Source organism: Manis pentadactyla, chromosome 9, assembly GCF_030020395.1.
Source record: "Manis pentadactyla isolate mManPen7 chromosome 9, mManPen7.hap1, whole genome shotgun sequence".
Classification (NCBI taxonomy): Eukaryota; Metazoa; Chordata; class Mammalia; order Pholidota; family Manidae; genus Manis; species Manis pentadactyla.
The window spans coordinates 43297823-43319183 of NC_080027.1; the positions used below are offsets into that span (position 1 = coordinate 43297823).

Sequence of the window (21361 nt, forward strand, 5' to 3'; positions counted from 1 at the left end):
TATGATTGTATGAATAGATATCCAAAAAGTTAATCAAATCAGAATTAATAAACAAATTCAGTAACGTTGAAGGCTACAACATCAATATACAAAAATCAGTTGTATTTCTATATTAGAACATTAACTATTCAAGAAGGATATTAACAAATAGCACTTATATCCATCAAAGCATAAAATACTTAGGGATAAACTTAACCAGGGAGGTGAAAAATTTATACTCTGAAAAACCACAAATTATTGAGGAATGGAATTAAAGAGACACAAATAAGTGGAAAGATATTGCATGTTCATGGACTGGAAGACTCAATATTGTCAAAATGTCTGTATTACCTAAAGTGATCTACCAATTCAGTGCAAATGAGACAGGGACCTGGGATTAGGCAGAGTAGGGTGAGGGCCTCCAGAGAAAAAGCAGAGCAAGATAATTACCATCAGAACAATGTAGCAATGTGCAAAGAAGTCCCTATTGAAACTCTGTGATAAGCATTACGCAAAGTCAGAGTCACACTAATTCTCTAGGGTAAAGATACCAGACCAGGAATATAGACATCTTCAGTGAGATCAGTTAAAACTCAAAAGGCCAGCAGCAACTTAGCCTGGAATGTTTGAGTGTTCTGCAGATAAAGAAAAGTGTCTCAGCATAACCCGTGACTTCACTGTAAAATTTACCTTAGCCTGCTAAAAGGCTCAGTTTATTTTAACTGTACCCATGTGCTATATTTCCTTCTCTGATCCTAACCAAGTAATCTGCAACCTAGGAAAAAGCCTAATTTAGGAAGCAAGCCCAACTATAAATAGCCCAAGAAGTTAAGAAGTAAGATTCTTAATTTACTTCTGCGAATAGGCAACAACCCAGCCCACCTTGGGTGCAGGGTAGGCAGTCTTAACTGACATTCTCCCAGAGAGAAACTGCTATCTTGAGAAAGAATCAGAGCTGAAAATCTCCTCTGTTACTCATCAAGAATGAGCATTCTGAGACCACTCAACAAGTCTGCACCCCTAACCATTTACCCTCATTTCTGAAAATCCTCAACTGCACATAATAAAACCCATAGACAATGAGCCAACAACCAACTCTTGCCCCTCCTGGTGTGAGCCAGGAGCTCTGTCCTCTCACTTTATCTCTAAATAAAAGCCTGTACCTTGCTCTCCTACCTTGAGTGTTTGTGAAGCTCATTCTTCGGCTTCGTGAACAAGAACCCCAGCATCACAATTTCTTTGAAAATCTCAATCACATTATTAAGAAAAGAAGGATAAAAAAATCCTCAAATTCATAAGGAACCACAAGAGACTTAAATAGTCAGTGAAATCTTGAGATAGAAGAACAAAGCTTGAGGTATGAGACTTACTGATTTCAAAATATATTACAAATTTATAGCAATTTAAAACAGTGTGATGGTGGCATAAAAACTGACAAATAAAATAGAGAGCCCAGGAATAAACTCAAATATAGAGTCAACTAATTTTTGACAAGGGTTCCAAGAATATGCAATGGGGAAAGGACAATCTGTTTAACAAATGGTGTTGGGAAAACTAGGTATCCCCATGCAAATGAACGAAGTTGGACCCTTATCTCACACCATATAGAAAAATTGACTATGCTCGATCTTAGCCAAAAGGCCCAGAAGTGGAATCTAAAAACAAAACAAAACAAAATAAGATGAACAAAACAGCAGTAGATTCATAGACACCGAGAAGTGCCTGGTTTTTATCATGGGGGAGGGTTGGGGTGGATGAAAAAGATAAAGAGGCACAAAAATCTCAATCATAAAGTAACTTGGTCACAGGGATGGAAGTGTAGTGTGAAGAATATAGTCAGTGGTTCTGTAACATCTTTCTGTGTTGGCAGATAGTAACTGCACTAGTTGAGTGAGGATTTCATAATGTGTATAACTGTTAAATTACTGTGTTGGATATTTGAAACCAATATAATATTGTAAATCAACTATACTTCAATAAAAAAGGGAAAAAAATCAACCAAAAAAATAGATTAAAGATTTAAAGGTAAGACTTGGAACTATAAGAATCCTAGAAGAAAACATAGGGGAAAATTATCATAACTTTGGAGTTGGCAATGGTTTATTGGTTATGACACCAAAATCTCAGCAACAAAAGCCAACTGGACATGTGAAGCTACATCAAACTAAAATTAATGCACAACAAAGCAAACAACTGACTGGAAAGGCAAACTATGGAATGGGGGGAAATATTTGCAAACCACATATTAATAAGGGATTAATATAAAAATATATAAGGAACTCCCACAACATGATAGGATAAAACAAATGCCCTGATTAAAAAATGGGTTAAGGAGCTGATTAGACATTTCTCCAAAGAGAATATACAAATGTCCACAGGTATATGAAAATATGCCTGATATCACTAATTATAGAAAAAGCATATCAAAACCACAATGAGCTATTACCTCAGAACTATTAGGACAGCTATCATCCCAAACCAACCAACCAAACAAACAAAAAATACCCAGAAGATAGAAAGTATTCATAAGGACATGGAGAAATTGGAACCCTCCTATGCTCTTGGTGATAACAAACTAGTGCAGCTACTATTTAAAACAGTATGGAGTTCTTAAAAAAAATTAAAAATAGAACTACCATATCATCCAGCAACCCCACATCTGGATATATATCCAAAATAATTGATATCAGGGTCTTGAAGAGAAGAAGCATCTTGAGAGAACATTTATGTTTGCAAACATTGGCCCCCAAATCTTGGTTCAACTTACCCACTCCCCAATTTTCTGGCAGTGAAGAAAGTGTCTGCCTGAGTGGTCCTTTTAGGATGACTTTGAAATGAAGGTGTCCCCATCCCAGGGACACTGAGTTAAGGAGACGAGACCAAAGAGAGTGATGTGTAAGTCAAGTCTAGAGTCTCTAATACTTTAGTCTCAGACAGTAGAGGAAATGCAGAGGAAGGCTGTGTTAAGCAAGGGAGGTGCCCTTTTGGAGCATGGGATGGGATGCACATGATCTCCATAGCAGTGAAGAGCTGTATCTGCAGCTTCCATTGCTTGGAATGTGGTGTGAACTTAGTAACTAGTTGTTGAATTAATGAAGGAATACATTTCAGAGTATTTCATCAGGAAGTACGATTCATAAGTAGTTTATTCAAGTAATGCTCTTGAAGCCACTTGTGGACCAACTCTTTTTCTGGTTAATGAAGGCATTTGATATGAATCGGGTTTCAGTGCTGCCTTCCAGGGACTAGAACAGATGAGTGCAAGGGATGATTTCAATAGCGAGTGGTAAGTACTCTGAGAGAGGTGAATGTACACAAGCTGCAAAGGGAGCAGAAGAGAGAAGATCGAGGACCAGGACCTTGTGGACTGAACATTTTATCTCCTCCTCAAAGAACAAAAGTCTTGCAGTTAAATGGAACATGTAGTAGGGGAGTCCTATAGCAGTAAAAAGAAAGGTTGGAGACCCACTCCCCAGGGCTGTGCTATGTGGTTCATCCCTTTGTTGCCTACATTTGGAGGTAAACTGGGGAAATAATGCTAGACTATGCTCAGAGATCTTCACATCTGACTATACCCACAGGTCCCATGCTATATTCTTCCACTGTCTTCATTCATTCATTCATTCATTTACTAAAACATTATTTATTGACTGGTAAGGTTTTATGTGCCAGACCCAAGTTAAGCATTGAGGTCAGAGAGATAATTAAAACAGTCCCCCATCCCTACCTCAAGAATTTATCCTCTCATATACAATTACTTATAATTACAATACAGTGTGTTTAGTGAAACTGGAGGAAGCACAGGATGCTCAGGGATCATTGCTGAAACCCCTGACTTGGCTTAGGGTGAGATTTGAGCAAAGTTTCAATGAAAGTCTTAATGGATATCACATTCTAGTGAAGAAATAGAATTATTTTTCTTCCTCTGCATTTGAATTCTGCATTCTTAACACCAATGGATCAGTTTACCCAGGCTCAATCTTAGGACTTCTCCCAGCATACAGTAATTATCTGAGAGACTGTCCTGTATTTCTTGAAATCTAGAAATCTGGGCATGAGGATCTCTTTATTTCTCTCCTACAGCTTCTCTCTCCCCACACACACTTTTTCTGTGGAGTTAATTGAAAGTAAACTGTAGACATTGCAACCCTTCTCAATAAATATTAAGCATATACCTCCTAAAAATAGATTCTCCTACATAACCACAAACCATTTTCAAACCTTAGCAAATTATACTAACCTAATAACATCATCAATATACAATACATATTCAAATTTTACAATTGTCCTAATAATGACTAGTTAATGCTAGTATTGGTTACATCCCTTTAAACTTCTTTAATTTAGGTTAATTCCCTTGATGTAGTTTTTGTAGCACACTGCATTTTATTTTTAAGGATTCCAGATGTGTTTGTGTCTGGGTGTGCTTCCCATATTTGAGATTTTTCTGATTATTTACTCATAGTTTCATTCAGATTGAACACTTTTGGTAGGCCCTTTACATATGTGGTTTTGTGTCCTTATTGTTCATATCAGAATGTACATAAGGTCAGATTATCCCATTATTGGTTAGGCTAAATTTGATTACTTGCTTGATGTAGTAATTGTCAATCTCTTTATTGCTAAGGCACAGTCACCCTTTTCTGTGGAGTTAGTAAGCTGTGCAGCAGTACTTGGAGATGGTGTGACTATTCCATTTCCCGACATCCTTTAAACATTTGTTGATTAGCTTTAAATAGCATTAAAAACTGCAAAAGGTATTTTCAAAATCAGTCAATACTTTTGCATTTGTTAAATGACATTCTTCTACAAAAAATGCTTTCTTTTTTCTTTTCTCCCTCTTTATTTTGTCTATCACTGTGTATTTAGTCTATACCTAAAGCTTCAATGTGTTATAATCAAATGCTGTCAAAATTCTTTTTAATGTTCTAATGGTCACTTTAGCCACTGATAGACTCTTTAAATGAGCATCTGTGTATTTTTTTTTTTTTTACCTGACCCTATTGTCTTTGTGTTCTTTAATGCTTTGGGCACAAGCTATTGCAGCTTAGGTTTTCTGTTTCCTCCATGGAATTAGCCACTGCTGCAGGGATCCCAGGTTATTATTTGTAGTGGGTAAAGATAATTAGGAACCAATAGCTGGGTGCTAGTTTTGCTCACTGCTATTGGTGTCATTGCTTCTAGGCATTTTAAGATGACAAAGAAAAGTATAGACATAAGTTAAAACAAAAATACATCTACCTTTTTCTATTATTGATTTAATTTTAGTTTCCCCTGTCTCTTTCCTAGACGGTTATAACCACATCTTAAATGCTCACCTTGCATTCTTTTTCTCCTCTTTCATCTTCCCAGTCTATACTTCACAGTTAAGCCTGTGCAGCCTTTTACCAAATAGAGCAGCTTTTCCATGACTGATGTGTAAACAAAGCATGAAGTGAACATGTTTCAATCGGGTCTGCAAAGGCCTCAGGAAATCTCACCACTGCCCATTATTTCTAGCTCATCTCCTGTCCTGCTCTCTCTAGCACACACATAGATTATGCCAAGCTCGTCTCACTGCTCACCTTTCTGCCATGCACACCAAGCCATTCCACACGTCAGTGCTTTTGTTTCTTATGTTTTTCCTTTTATTAGGTATGTCCTCTTTCTGACTTTTCTTCCTGACAAACCTCCTTTCACTTTCCAGCCTCCTTCTTACCTGCCTTCTGTCTTCTTTCCTCTTGACAAGTAGTAAAACCTCATTTAGGTTCCTATAGCAATAGGGTTACACTTTATCATAGTTGTGTACTTAAAAGCTTCTGTTGTGCAATGGAGGGAAGAAACCATATATGATTTATATGATTCAATTTAATATCTCTAGTGATGAGCACAGATATTTGCACAAGTAAATACTGAGTAACAAAGCTTAAGTTAACAAGTGCAGAAAAGAATTAAGATGTTCTTCACCCACCAGTCCGAGAGTATCCATACGCTTATCATACTCTTGATAATGTGTCTGTTTCGGGGCTCTGAGTAAAGGCATGTGATATGTGACAGTTTGGTCATGTTTCCCTGAGATTCTGTGGTTGTTTTCTTGTTTTTGTCAACCTTGGCCTTTTCCCCTCAGCACCCTGAGCATGGCCTCCCTGATGGGCTTGGATTTGACACTGTAGATGATGGGGTTGAGCACAGGGGGCACCACCAGGTACACATAGGCAACAAGAGCATGTATAGTGTGGGGCAGTTGCCTCCCAAAACGGTGGATCATGGACACACCTATGACTGGGATGTAGAAAACCAGAACAGCTAAGATATGAGAAACACAAGTGTTGAGGGCCCGGACGCGTTCCCTGGGAGAAGCCAGACCCATCACAGTGTGAAGAATAAGGGTATAGGAGAGGACAATTAGCAAGGAGTCTACACCCACTGTAGATAGGACCACATAGAGCCCATAGACAATGTTGACAGTAATGTCAGCGCAGGCACGTTTCATGACATCTGCATGGAAACAGAATGAGTGGGACAAGAGGATCTTGCCAGGGCAAAAGTTTAGCCGCTTCAGTAAGAAGGGCACTGGGAAGAGGGACACAGTAGCTCGAGCCACAATGGCCACCCCAATCCTGATGATGACATTGTTTGTGAGGACAGCTGCATAGCGCAGGGGGTTGGAGATGGCCACGAAGCGGTCAAACGACATGGCCAGCAGCACCGAGGACTCCACCACAGAGAAGGAGTGGAGGAAGAACATCTGCACCAGGCAGGCATTGAAGCCGATGAGCCGACGGTCGAACCAGAGCACGGCCAGCGTGGTGGGCAGTGTGGACAAGGTGAGGCCCACGTCTGTGAGGGCCAGCATGGACAGGAAGTAGTACATGGGCTGGTGCAGGCTGGGAGTCCTCCTCACGGCCAAGAGGATCAGGCAGTTGCCAGTGAGGGCCACAGTGTACATGGAGGAGAAGGGGATGGAGATCCAGGCATGGAGGGCCTCCAGCCCTGGGATGCCAATCATCAGGAAAGCAGGTGGCTGGAAGGAGGAGGTGTTGACATAGGACTGGGCATGGAGCATCCTTGGGAGGCAGTTGAGGTTCCAGAAAGACTTGATCTCTTCAGTCTGGGAAGGAAAATAAGATAAGACAAAAGTATTGGAAAAAATACCATTTCTGATATTAGTTTACATGGCTTTACACACAATAGAAAAATGGATTTACAATGTCCTCCATCTACAAGCAAACTAGAGAATAAGTAGAATTTAAACTTATTTGACAATGAAAGTATCATTTCATAGGGTGAAACACTGATCTTTTTATATAGTGAGGAAAGCAGTACTTTCTTTAGAAATATGTGAGATGATCCCAAAGAGTCCCATCAAAAGCAATCCATTTTAATCAAGAAACAGTGTCTTCATGGAAGTAAATTCCAAACATATGGTGGAATCCCGAAGGGTTGACAGCATGGGCTTGTTACCTTTCTTTTCTTGGATTCACCTCTAAATCCTGAAAAGCACAAACAAGTAAGTAAATAAGCAAACAAAATACTCTAAAGGTAGCTCAATAAAAGAACATTAAGGGGAACAGCTACTCAAATGTCTTTTAGTGGAGATTCTTAAACCCACCAAAATAGATCTCTGAGCTATGAACCGTAGGGACTGCAGGTGTACCGTATCTTGTCAGTGTATCAACTCACTCTGAAGGTTACAATCATGTTTTTTGCTTGTGTCGGATGGGGAGTGACAGGCATTGTGCCTCTGGAGTGAAGATTGTTCATATTCTGGTAGAAGATTTTAAAAGAAAATATAGTGAAATACAGTTGCTGACAGTGTCAGTTCTGTTGTCCTCCACTCCTCTCCCAGGCTCTTTTTTGAATATAATCCCTGGTGGAACTCAGCCCATCCAAAAATGAGTAACAAACAATTTCCAACATAGAATTTGTGCAGACATGTTTTGTAAAATTAAAAAGGGACCCAAAAGGTTTAAGTTACGTAAAAATAATTCTTTGGGATAAGAGAATTATTCAAGAAAGAAAAGAAAAATCTATATAAACTTTTCTCAATAAAGAAATGAAAGCAATCATGAACCAAATTAAAATTTCTGACATTAGAATATAAAAATGAGTTGAAAATAAAAAAGAAAATGAATGTCAAAATGATAAAGCAAAGAAAATAATGAGAGGAAATAATAAAGGCTCTTATGAAACAGAAAATATTGTTACAAAAAAACATACTGCTTAAAATACTCAGATACACAGAATAGGACTGAGAATAATCAAAATTAAATTATGACAATGATAAAAGTAAGTAGAGAGAATATAATAGATATGCTGAATAAATAGTGAAATTCCAAGTATAATACATATTACTGAAGAGGAGTAAAATAAAAATAAGAAACAAAAAATATTCAAACACATCATAAAATATTTTTTGAAAAATGAAAAAAAAAAAACCTAAAACTTTATGCCCAAGTGCTTATCATGTACCATGAAATAAATACTAGTGAATAAGCAAACCTCTAGTTGTATTTAGGTATAGTTATTGTATTGCAAAGATAAATAAAAATACTACAAGTATGCTGGTAGAAGCAACAACTCTCAAAATGGAAAAATATCAGATTAATCCCAGAAATATCTTAAGGCACTAGATAGCCACAAAGAAAGTATCAATGTGTAGAGAGATATGTGGAAAAATAATTATGTATTCTAAGCATTCTATGACATTCAGGGTGTTATTCAGGTGGAAAGAGAAAACAAATACATCAAATCAATGTTTTTATTATTATTTGTAATATGGGCTGTTGTAGGATAAACATTTGATTAATTAATGCCTTTGGAACCAAAACTTTCAGGGTAAGAATTAAGGGTACATCTCTAAAATCAAACAAATGTATTAAAATGCTATAAACATAAAGCTGAGTTAGGAATATCAGAGTAAGCTCAATAAATATTTCTTTTAAATAATATGTATTTCTCAGTTTTATTCAGAGTAGTAGCAAAGAACACACCTAATGATTAGGTATGATTTCTAAATACCATTTTCCCCTCAAAAGAGTGAGGCATTCTTTGATAAATGGCTGACTTCAAGTTTGGGCTGGAAATAGACCAAATGAGCTTGGATATCTTTTAATACTGGAGAATAAGGAACTAAACCAAAACAATTGGGATAATTTGAAAAAGACAAGTCTACTCAAAGAGGCTTCCCCTTGTCAAATATGACCAATGGAGCATCAATGAGAGTAAGAACTGCAATAGATTGAAACACATCAAATGTGTGTGTTCGTGTATAAGAATGAGGTCAGCAAGGCTAGGTACTCAGATTTTGAAAACTGGTAAATAACCTGCTTTTTAGTTATATATTGTCAAATGGTGTAAAGAAAATATTAATGAAGAAAGTTTCTATAGCAGCAATCCATTCTTACTAAGAAATAATAGAATTAAAGTGTTACTTAAAAAAAAATCAATGACATAATGGCAAAAAACAATTATTTTGTGATAGCATCACAAATGAGAGAAAACTAGGTATTTTAAAAAAATAACAAGCCTGACTCATCTCTGACTATCAACTTATAGAGAATGTAGGAGATAGCATTGTTAAAAGATAGCAGGAGATGCAGTGAGAAAAATCTAAGTTAAAAAATAAAAACTTGATTGTGACAAAGAATGCCTGTGGAGAAATGCCAGCCCAGACACAGATAATGACAGCTGAGATGCTGAGCTGATGCTCAGATGACCTCAGATGACTCAGATGGGAAGGTAGCTTGACACATCCTGTCATCCACTCACTCTCCTAAGAGACTATGAGAGACATCCCTCCCTGGAGATGTGATTCCGGGATTCTAGTTCATCTCTGAACTGTAAGCTCCCAGAGTTACAGGAAGACAAGTCTTCTTTAGGCCCTTTTCTTCAAGCAGGGGATGGGACTACTGTCTCTCACTGGATTATTTCTCCTTCTGCATTATTTCCAGACCCCTCCCAGTGATATCCCCATTAGAGGCTAAGGTGCTGGGTGTCACTCATCTGGGAAGTGGAGAAGGGGGTGTGCTGGAGCCCTAGGTTACTCACCCTGGCTGTTATCCTAGGCTGCTCTGCCACTCCACATCCTTCAGGAGCCCAGGATGTCTTTGTGTCAGAGGGACTGAGTTTTATCGCACTGCACAGGGATGCCCTGTCAGCAGTGCTTATCTCCAGGGAAGGCCACGCTTGGGCCCCAGGGGAATCACTCCACTCAGGTCTCAGGGGAATAGAAAGATTAGGGGTAGCTTTGGAGTCAGGAGAAGGAGTTTGGAATAACTAAACAAAAAAAGGAGAAAGGGAGACAGAATCAGATTCTGCAATATCCCACCAAGCTGAAATGATTATATTCAGAGACTATCAGCTTCAACAGTCCACCTGCATTTGAAATCCTGCCAAGACAATATTCCTGAAACCTCCTCTTGGCCAAGTCCCAGAATGCATCCTGCAGAGCCCAGTCTCTGCAGTATGTGGAGATATGGAGTGATGTGTTGGGAGCTTAGAAGTGTTGGCCTAACCCAGCCTGAGGGAGTCAGGGAGGGCTTCCTAGAGGTAGAGAGAGAGCAGATTCCTGTAAGAAGGAGCAGATCTGCCCACAGACCCTCTTCTAACCTCTCAGCTCTCATGCTACAACAGACATCAGGACTTCAGCTCTAGACTGGGGCTGGCACAGATTCTGCCCACACTCCTAGCTGAGGACTGACCTGCTATATCAACCAGGTTCAAAAAGAAGGGAACTTGGACAGTGGAAGGGACATGAACCGCTCAGCCAGTTGGACCTGGGTTCAAAGTCTGACTCTATTTCTCACCACATATAAGTCCATCTCCATTTTTACTTTCTGGAGCTCTCTACCACAAAATAGCTGTGGTCTCAGCTCTTTCCTTAATATTTGGACTATGGTCATTCACTAAAAAGCTGTTTTCTATGGACACATTTGACATCTCCTACTTGATTTTGGCTGCACACTCCCAGCTAAACTGGACCCAGTCTCTGTCTACCTTTTTCCTCCTGAGCTGATAAGTAAGTTGAGGGAGAAATTACACAAGTTTGAAGTCTTATATCACAACAAATTCATGGTCCTTAATCTGAGCTGAGAATTTAGATCACTCTGTAATTTAATTATTTCTTTTGAGTTTTTAAATTGTCACCATTCTTCCCAGGCTCTTTATCCAGTCCACCATCTTTGCTCTCAGTCACTAATTTGGTATTGCTCTTAATTTCACACAAGAAGTGGAGGCCATCTAGGGTGTTTTTTTCTAGATTGTTGCCCAACTCATCTACTTTCCTACCCACTTCCACTCCTCCATTCATACCCTGTGAGAGAGACCACTGTAAGGCATGTGGGGCTTCATCTCAACCCTTCTTAACCCTTTTAATCACTGCTTTGTTGGCTGCCCATTACTTACAGAAAAACAAAAAACAAAACAAATGAAACATTTTGAATGCCATAGCATAAAACCTAAGACCCTTTAAGATTTTGTTTAAAAAAAAGCTTTTGCTTTCAAGATGGTTGTAGATTCACATGCAGTTGTTAAGACTTAATAGAGAGATCCCATGAATATTTTACCTAATTCCTCCAGTGGGAACATCTTGCAAAAATAGTGCACTATCAAAATAAAGATGCTGACATTGCTACAGATACAGAACATTTCCATCACCACAAGGATCCCTCATGTTATCCTTTTGTAGCTACTCCTATTTTCCTCCCTCTTCATCTGCTTTTTAATCCCTGGCAGTCACTAATGTGTTCTAGAGCTGTATAATTTTGTCAATTCAAGAATGTTACATAAATGAATTCATATAGTATGTGATCTTTTGGGATTGCTCCTCCCACCCCCAGCCCAGCATAATTTTGTGGAGATTTAGCCCACTTTGTCCTTGTATTAAGAGTTCATTCCTTTCACATTCTGAATGATATTTCAGGGCATAGCTATACCACAGTTTGTTTACCTGTCGAAGAACATCTGTGCTGTTTCCAGTTTGGGGCTATTATGAATAAAGCTGCTATAAACATTTGTGTGCATGTCTTTGATGAACTAACTCTTCATTTCTCTGGGATAAATATCCAGGAGTGTAAATGCTCAGGTCATTTGTTTGTTGCATGTTTAGTGTTTTAGGAATTGTTTTCCAGAGTGTCTGGCTGTATCACCTTACATTTCAACTAGCTATGTATGAGTGATCCAGTTTCCCCACATTCTTGCCAGTGTTTGAAGTTTTCACCCTTTTTGAAAAAAAATTAACCATTCTAAAAGATACGTCACTGTCACTGTTGTTTTAATTGTCATTTTCTACTGGCTAATAATTTTGAACATCTTCTCATGCATTTATTTGCTATCTGTATATCTTTTTCCATGAAATGTCTCTTCATGTCTTTTGCCCATTTCTAATTAGATTGTTTTTTCTAGTTGAATTTTCCAAGTTCTTTATATATTCTAGATAGTAGGCCTTCGGATATGTAATTTGCAAATATATTCTCCCACTCTGTGGGGTGTCTTTTCATCCTCTTAACTATTTGACACAGCAGCAGTTTTAATTTTAATGAGGTCAAATTTATCAGTTTTTCCTTAAGTGAATCATGCTTCTGGTGTTAAGACTAAGAAACCTTTGCTCTAGGCCTTGAAGATTTTCTACTGTTTTTCTAAAAGTTTTAGGTTTATGCTTACATTTTTAATTTAATTTTTATATTTAAGTCAGTGATCAATTTTGAGTTAGTTTATGTATATATTAAAGTATAATTAAGAAATAAAATTGCAATGAAGATGAAGTCTACATGGTGATGATTTGATATACACATACATTGTGAAAGTTTTCTCCCAGTAAGTTAATATATCCATCACCTTACATATTTACTTTTTTTTCTGGAACATTTAAGTTTTATTCTCTTAGCAAATTTCAGTTATACAATGCAGTATTATCAACTACAGCCATCATGTTATACTTAGATTCTCAGAATTTACTCATCTCATAACTGCAGATCTGTATTCTTTTACCAGCCTTTCCTGTTTGCTTCCTACACAGCCTCTGTCAACTGCCATTCTACTTGGTTTCTATGAATTTAACTTTTTTTTTCTTTTTGATTCCACATGTGATACCATGAAGTATTTGTTTTTCTCTATGTGACATATTTCACTCAGCATAATGCCCTCCAGTTTCATCCATCTTGTAGCAAATGACAGGATTTCCTCCTTTTTTAAGGATAAATATTATTCCAAATATTTATATATAATATATATCACATTTACTTTATCCATTTATCCACTGACAGACACATAAGTTGTTTCCATAACTTGGTATTGTGAATAATAATATCTCTTTGAGATAATGATTTTATTTCCTTTGGATATATAACCAGACAGATATGGGATTGCTGAGTCATATAGTAGTTCTATTTTTAATTTCTTGAGTAACCTCTGTACTGTTTTGCATAGTGACTGTACCAATTTACATTCCCAAATACAGTGCACAAGTGCTCCCTTTTTTCCACATTGTTGCCAACACTTTATTTCTTTTCTTTTGGGTAGTACCTGACGCCCTCTATAATATTCATTATTTTTTACTTTTGTATTCCCTCTACCTGTTACAAGGCCTAGAACACAGTAAATGGTTCTTGAATGTTTAACGTTGAATGGTATCAAAGAAATGGACATTGGGTGTGTATTGGCACCAGCTGGGAGAACTGGTGGTGATCATCTCAGAGAGAATCTCAAATATGTAATGCTGGTAATCTCTAGACATAAATATGTATTGAGAGTAAATCTTTCTCCCAAAAATAAAAAAAGCTTGGGGAAATCCCTGTCCCTTCAAAACAAATAAACTTACATCCTGTCCTTGTTTTTTGTTAATCCGGCCTGGGATAAATATAAATGATGGACTGATTAGACATGGGGCTAAATGAAATTACTGGGGATGGGAGCTATCCTAGTTCTGGGGCAACCTCAGACTTTTTGGCTCTCAGGGGGAGTTGGCTACCTAAATTGGTGCCCTCCACTGACCAAGCCAACATAAACAAGGCTGGGAACAGAGCAGTATTTATATGGTCCTCTGTCCCTGGAGACCCTTTTTCACTGGAAAATATTTTCTCACTGCTGTGAGCACTTGCCTGAGACCCAGAGGCCTCTCATGGCAGGGGCTGCCTGGGACCACCTCTACAAGTTGACTCAGCTCCCCAAGCATCCAGAGGGCCTCCTACTGGAAGCCCTTCTAGATCACTGGGAACCAGAAGGCAGATGCTCTCCCAGGACCCTGGCCTGGGTAAACAAGGAATAAGCAATGGTCTAACTCCCCTTTAGTTTGCCACCTTCCAGCAGGCAATCACATTTTCCTGGGCCAACCTTGAAAATGTGGCGCTTCTGTTGGTCTTCCTCCTTTAGTGCATAAGATTAGCCATTTCAATCCCATTTTAATCCCATTTAAATCCCACTTCCCCCATCCACCACGATCCCTTCCTTTTCGCCATCCCCCAACCTTAGTCCTAGTATGGGTGTAAGGGGAAAAAGTTCAGTTCTTAAACTCCAAGCTCCCAGGCTATGTGACTGCCTGAGTGTTTAAAAAAAAAAAATCTGTGTGGCTTGCTTGTCACAGGCAGAAACCCACATTTATCCCCTCGATATTACTGTGAGGCAAGGTTTATTATCCGCCTGTTCTGTGGTAATAATAATAATGAGTATTAAGTTCACACCATGTACTAAGTACTGTGCTAAGTGTTGGAAATGGACTATTGCATGTAATTCTTACAAAAACACCGAAGAGTAGATACGATTATCCTAGTAAACAGAGGAGGAAACAGCTCACAGAGGGCAAACTGACTTGGGGAGTCCCAGGTCCCTTTGCTCTTCCTATTGGACTGGGCTTCTTTTAGAAAGCCTGTGCGTGTGACGATCTCCTAGGGTGAAAATCCCTCAGTCTTTGAGAGCAGTTTTGGTTTTTGGAAGAACCATGATTGGTAGAATCAGCGGGTAGAGATCAAGTTTGGGTGAACTTGCAGAGAACCATGTTTGGGTGAACAGCAGGTGCGGCCTCAGGGATCGAGGCTGGCTTTCTTATGTGGGTCAGAAAGCAAATCCCATGGAGGCCCTGGAGATTTTCAACCTCACAGGCCCTTTGGAATTGTTCATGGCTCTTAGTGTTCAGAGCACATGATATTTAGAATGGGGATGGGATTTGGAGCCTACCTATCACCATGTTTTACAGAGTTAGTTAGAAGAGATCGTGTGATTTAGACAAGGTCACCCATTTAGTGGCACAACAGAACTATAGCTCGGAGGTCCTAAATCCTGTCCTAGGGCTCTGCCCTCCCTTTAATGAGGGGATCAAATATCATCTTCTTTGGGTTACTTTAAAAAATGCTTAATAATATATTTTCTTCAACTCAGTATATCCCAAATACAATCATTTCAAGAAGTTCTTGATATAAAATTGATAATGAGATATTTTACATTGTTTCTTTGGGGGTAATTTATTGTGTTAAAACATACACAACATAAAATTTCCCATTTTAATAGTTTTTTAAATGTACAATTTCATAGCATTCAGTATGTTCACATTGTTAGGCAGCCATCACCATAACCATTTCCAGAACATTCCAAACTGAAACTGTATGTGTTAAACAGTAACTCTTCATCCTCCTCATTCCCTCCAGCCCTTGGTAACCTATACTGTCCTTTTCTATGAATTTGCCTATTTTTGGTACTTTATGTAAGTGGAATCATTCAATATTTGTTCTTTTGTGTCTAGCTTGTTTCATTTAGCATAAGGTTCTGTTCATCCATTCTGTCCAATATATCAGAATTGAGAAAAAGATGCATTTAGCATCTTTACAGTTGTACAAATGATATCTGTCAGGATTGCTGCATTGGTGGGAAAGAAGATGAGGGAAACTCTCACGTCTCCAAATCTGAGTTTATAGGATTCTATACATATAAAAGCAATAGGCATTCCACTTGGCAAAATTTAAAAATTTTGTTATATCTTATACCTAAGTTAAAACTCAGATATTGGAAATGTTTGACAGATACAGAATACACTAAAAAAAGGAAGACATCCTTGAGAAGATGTAAGATATAAATAGACAAAACTATCCTTCCTCAATCTGGAAAGAAGCAGACTATAGAACATAAAAGGTGGCTATGAACCATGAAGAGCGATCTGGGATTTGTTGCACACAATAGGGCAAGGGGATCACTCAGCACAAATATAGTCATTCATCTTATAAGACACACAGCAGAGAGAAAACAGAATTTGCACGGGCTGAGGAAATAAATAACAGATGTTAAACAGGAAGTAATATAACATGGAAATTGGTAAATGTATTTGGATATCAAATTTAATTTCAAATTTTGGCACAGCACCCACAAACTGTGTGACTTAAGTTTCTTGTTATTTTTCTCTTATTTCTCTCACTTGTAATGGGGGACAAAAATAATACCTACCCCATAAAATTGTGAAGATCCGATAAACCTGTAAAGCATGTACCCTAGTGCCTGGAACATTCTAAGCACTCAAAATATGTTCACTGGCATTGTTATTTAGGGCTTAGATAAATTCCCAGGTAATGCATAGCAAACCAGTACTGAGCTCTGTGACAAGTCCTGATTTATGTAAATTATCAGTTTCATTTCCTTCATTTTAAAAGTTGTACACATCAGTTAGACAAGACCTCCACAATAAAGAAGTTTAGAAAGTAGGAACAAAAACAAGTCACTAGTAATTGAAGCACATCTCCTTAAAGGCATAAGTTGTTTCATAAGTTAGCTCTAATCAAGTGTCCTTATTGTTTCTCTTAACATTATAAACGTTTCATTTTATAGCACTCTTTAGAGGCCAGATAATATTCCTTTAATGTGGATTATTCCACATAATATTCCTTTAAGTAAATGTACCATGCTTGTGTTTACTATTCCTTACACACACACACACATATATATAAAGTAATTCGATATATATATATGCGTGTGTGTGTGTGTGTATATATATATATATGTGTGTGTGTGTATATATATATATATAAATATATGTATATGCTCCTTACTCTAAGGAATTCTAATTCTTTAGATTAGATGCCCTAGGATTTATAATATATGATTACTTTAAATAATGCTGTAACTAATACATTTTATAAAAAGCCTGTTTTCTGCATTTAGAGATCTTTTGTTAAGGTAGTTTTTCAAAAGTGAGATTACAGCATTAAAGCACACAATTTTTTAAAAGTTCTTGCTACATACTGCCAATTACACCATCAACTGTGATGCTCAAGAACATATGTTTCAACAGTCTCCTTTTTCATTGTGAATTTTCATTAAAAACCCCTGCTAATTTGATCGGCAAAAATGCTGCCTAACTATTGTTTTAATATAGGTTGCTTGGATTACTAGAAAGAATAATTTTTCCCTTGCTTCAAAGACAACAGACAATTATATTTTTTTGTCACTCTTTTTTATGTTCTCTTACTACTTATTAGGGGCATTGTTGGATTTTCTAATCTGAAATTTTTTATGGAATAATGATATCAATAACCTTTTGATGTATGGAAGGGAATTTTGGTAGCCCCCAAAATTTCACTCTGAGTAGAGCAGAACTTGGGAGCCAAAGTAGAGAAAAGCACTGATATGCTTATTGGCAAATAAAATTAAAATAGCATTAGGAAATTATTATATCAAGTCATTAAGGATAAGGGAAAGTGGAGTGGTAAGGGTCACTTGCCTCCCACATCCTGAAGGTCTTTGTCACAGCTGATCTTGAACATAGCTAGCACCCGAGTTCTGATCTGTTTGGTCTTGGCACCATAGATGATGGGATTGATTACAGGAGGCAGAAGTAGATAGACATCACCCATGAGAACATGCACAATGGGATCAAGGCTGTTTCCAAAACGGTGCACCACTGAGAGACCAATAAGAGGTACATAGAAGGCCAGTACCACACCAATGTGTGACACACAGGTTCCAAAGGCCTTGGCCCGCTCTGACTTGGAAGGCAGTTGTAGAACTGTTCGTATAATCAGACAATAGGACAGGGAGATGAATAGTACATCCACACCCATGACCAGCAGAATGGCAGTAAGACCATAGACCACATTGGGCAATGTATCTGCATGGGCCAACTTCATCACATCCTGGTGCACACAATAGGAGTGTGAGAGAACATTGGAGTGGCAGAAGGCCAGCCGCTTGATGAGCAGAGGCAGTGGGATAAAGAAGAGGGATCCACGGACCACAGCCACCATGCCAATCTGGGCTGTCACTGTATTGTTGAGCACTGCAGCATGGCGCAGTGGGTGGCAGATGGCTATGTAACGGTCAAAGGCCATGGCCAGCAGGATGGTGGACTCAATAGCTGAGAGAGCATGAATAAAGAACATCTGGGCAATGCAGGCATCAAAGGTAATCTCTCGGGAATCAAACCAGAAGAGGGCGAGGATCTTGGGCATGGTGGATGTGGACAAGGCCAGGTCAATGGCTGCCAGCATGCAGAGAAAGAGGTACATGGGAGCGTGCAGGCTGCGCTCTGTTCTTATGATGAAGACCACGATGCAGTTTCCAAATACTGCCACGGCATACATTGAAAGCAGGGGAAAGCCGATCCAGAAATGGGCTTCTTCTAGTCCGGGGATACCAATAAGCACAAAGGTGGCATGGGTGAAGTTGCAGGAACTCATAGCTGGCACCAAGAATGGACACTGGAGAGGGTGAGGTCACACTGGCAGTCTGCTAGCCTGCTAGGACATGGAGCACAGTCAGAGAGGCTGGTCCTGGAAACCTGGGAATTGAATGCACCTAGCTCTCCCTCCCCTACTTTCTCTTCCCACTCTTCCAAGCTGTTTCGGCTCTCTCATAAGTTCTGAAGGCCTCTTCCAACAGGAAAGTGACAGCTCAAATTCATTTATCAATCACTACTCTTAAGGTCCATGTAAATTTTTAAAAGTCAATCTGGGGAGAAAAGTGCTTATCCCAAAATGGTCCTTTCCGAGTTCCCTCTATTCCTTCTCCTGGCCCTTCATTGTCTGGATACTGAGTGGTCCTTTTCTCAGATAGGTGTTTAGAGATACCCTATTGATAACCCCTTCCAGATAGGGCTGTGTCGTCTTTGTTCTCCTCTCCTCTCTTTTCCTTCAATTATTTATTCATTCCATAAGCATCTACTTATATGACCTCCTAAATACTTATATTATGTACAAGGTTATTTGCGAGTTGCTGATAATACAGAGGTGAGAGATATATCTCTTGCCCTTCAGATGCCCTGCCTAGGTGGAAGATAAAGACAAGTAACCAAATTATCAGAGGTTTGGGATAAGTGTTAGCATAAGGTGTACATTTAATGCACAGGAAGGGGAAAGGCATAAACAGAGGAACCTTCTTGAAAAAGATGATCCTTCTGTTCAGTCTTGAAACATGAGTAGAAATTAGACAGATAAGTGAATAAAGAACATACCAGACCAGTGAGGATAGGGAGTTTTGTTGTTCTTATTGTTGCAAATTTTCATGATTCCAGGTACCCAGGTATAAGGCCAGCATGGGGGGAGAGAAATACAACTTTTTAAAAAACAAAGAGAAAAAAGGGCCAAACAAAAGTCAATCCATTAAGGAGAAAGAGGGAACTCATCCAGGGTCATCATGTGGAAGGCAGCTTCCTCCAGTGACTCCAGAGATGAAGGTACTGCTGGCTGTGTGGCCTTCAGCAGATCCTGACTGCCTGGAATGGTCCCAGTGAAGGCTCCTCTCTGTTTCTGGCTGATGGGTTCCGCTGCAGCTGAAAGATGCCCCTAAGGCCACTCTAAGTTCTGCCCCAAGGAGAACTTAGGTTGAGTCTGATACTCCTAGAGCTTTGTCTTTCCTGGAACCTTGGACAACAAATCAGTCCTATTAAAGGAGACATTTCCTTTTTGGAAAGGAACCAGTGTTGCTACACCCCCACCCCCTCACCTAAACACTGGGGCTCTGACCTCATCAAATGCTTTCCCTGCAAGGCTCCCTAGGTGCCCTGGTTTTTAGAGCTAATTGTCTCTAAAAATGGAAGCACTTGGCTTCATAAACTTCTGAATCTTTGGAATAACTCTGCAGGTGTCTTCATCAGTGGTATTGCAGTTAACCTGTTTTATCTACCCAGGATTCTTCTTCACTCCTAATCTGGGTCCATACTGCAACCAGGAGATGCTCTTACATTTAGCCTTAATAGAGTGGGTTTGAAGGCCAACAGTCTTAAAATATAAAATGATAAAATAAGAACTAGAAGACTTAACTTTCATTTTCCATCATGGATATGCAAGGAAGAACAGATCCAGGGTTCAAAGATCACAAAATCACGTCTTTGACCACTATTTGCTCTTTTTCTATCCTCAGACTTTGTGCAGATAAAGCAAATATCCTTCTTGACAAATGTCAGATTCCAAACTTGGCCCCCAACTACAGTCAGAGAATGAAAAGCCTTTTTCAGAGGCAGATTAATTGCATCCTTCACTAAGATAAAAGAACTTTATCTTGTATCCACTCAACTTGTATCTCTCCTATGTAGTTTGGGGGGGAGAAGTTCAGAAATCCAGACAAATCAGGCTGAAAAGTGTGGGATAGGGTTAAAGAAACTTCCCAGGAGGGAGGCCAGATCATTAGACCCCTGTGTCTAAGAGAAATAGGGTCCACAGTGAAGATAAGGGCAGGCAGGAGGGGCAGTGAGGGGAGAGAGTGATGTGTTTCCCCTTTTTCAAGGCCTCTTGCTCATGGTGCTGCATGCAGTACTGACAGATGTCAGGGTCTCTGTTGTCCAGAGAATTGGATACTTTCCTGACTCCTCTTTCTGCAGAAAATCTTTTCGGTTTTGCTAGTAGCAGCCTAAGACTTTGGGCCAGTTACCCTATCCCAGAAGACCTCTTGTCCCCCTCCCATGCTGTATGGCCTTCCTAAAGGGACCCCTAGGTAGACCCAATTTCACCCTCTCTTTGGGTCTGAATGTGGCTGTTGCATTCATTCTTACTTGCCTTTCTGGACTGTCAGCTAGTGCTCTGGGACATTTCTTCTCAGCCCATGAAGATGTGGGTAAGACATAAGGGCTTCTTCCTGCCCTGCCAAGAGGCAGTTGTGAGGTCTTCAAGGTTCCTTAGGATGGCAGGAGTTTAGGGTGCCCGGCCCCAGGTGAGGATGTACTCACGTGGAAAAGGGTGCAGTCCAACTGAGAGAGAGCAGCTGGAGCTGGCTCCCCCTTCAGGCATAGGCCTATTTATAATGCTGCCCAGGAGGGCCATGGGAACCGGCTGTGGGAACGTGGACTGAGGTACCAGGAGCTTGGCAGAGGGGAAAAATATCTCCGTGTCCATTTGTGGGTCACTTCCACAAACTTTCCACTGTTTGTGTCTGGTGTGTATGTGTGGAGACAATTGTTAAGTGTCCGCTGTCTCTGCCATCACTCCCACACTTG

The 21361-nt window shown here is 39.3% G+C and overlaps 2 protein-coding genes across 2 annotated transcripts in view; both read right to left on the minus strand.

The window, feature by feature from the left end:
• Nucleotides 1-1848: 1848 nt before the first annotated feature.
• Nucleotides 1849-21361, minus strand: part of LOC118912170 (olfactory receptor 51I2-like) — a 28675-nt gene continuing 9162 nt past the window's right edge. The window contains exon 2 of the mRNA XM_036884965.2: nt 1849-7069. Within this exon, the coding sequence (XP_036740860.2) occupies nt 6062-7069 (1008 nt within the window). The 3' untranslated portion in view covers nt 1849-6061. The remainder of the gene's footprint in view (nt 7070-21361) is intronic.
• LOC118912171 (olfactory receptor 51E2) lies at nt 17026-18662 on the minus strand. Its single transcript, XM_057507274.1, has one exon. The coding sequence runs from the start codon at nt 18609-18611 to the stop codon at nt 17649-17651; it is 963 nt and encodes a 320-aa protein (XP_057363257.1). The 5' UTR covers nt 18612-18662; the 3' UTR covers nt 17026-17648.

Bases quoted from the DNA above. Each gene is read 5' to 3' on its own strand.
- LOC118912171 (XM_057507274.1), bottom strand. From the start codon at position 18,611: ATGAGTTCCTGCAACTTCACCCATGCCACCTTTGTGCTTATTGGTATC.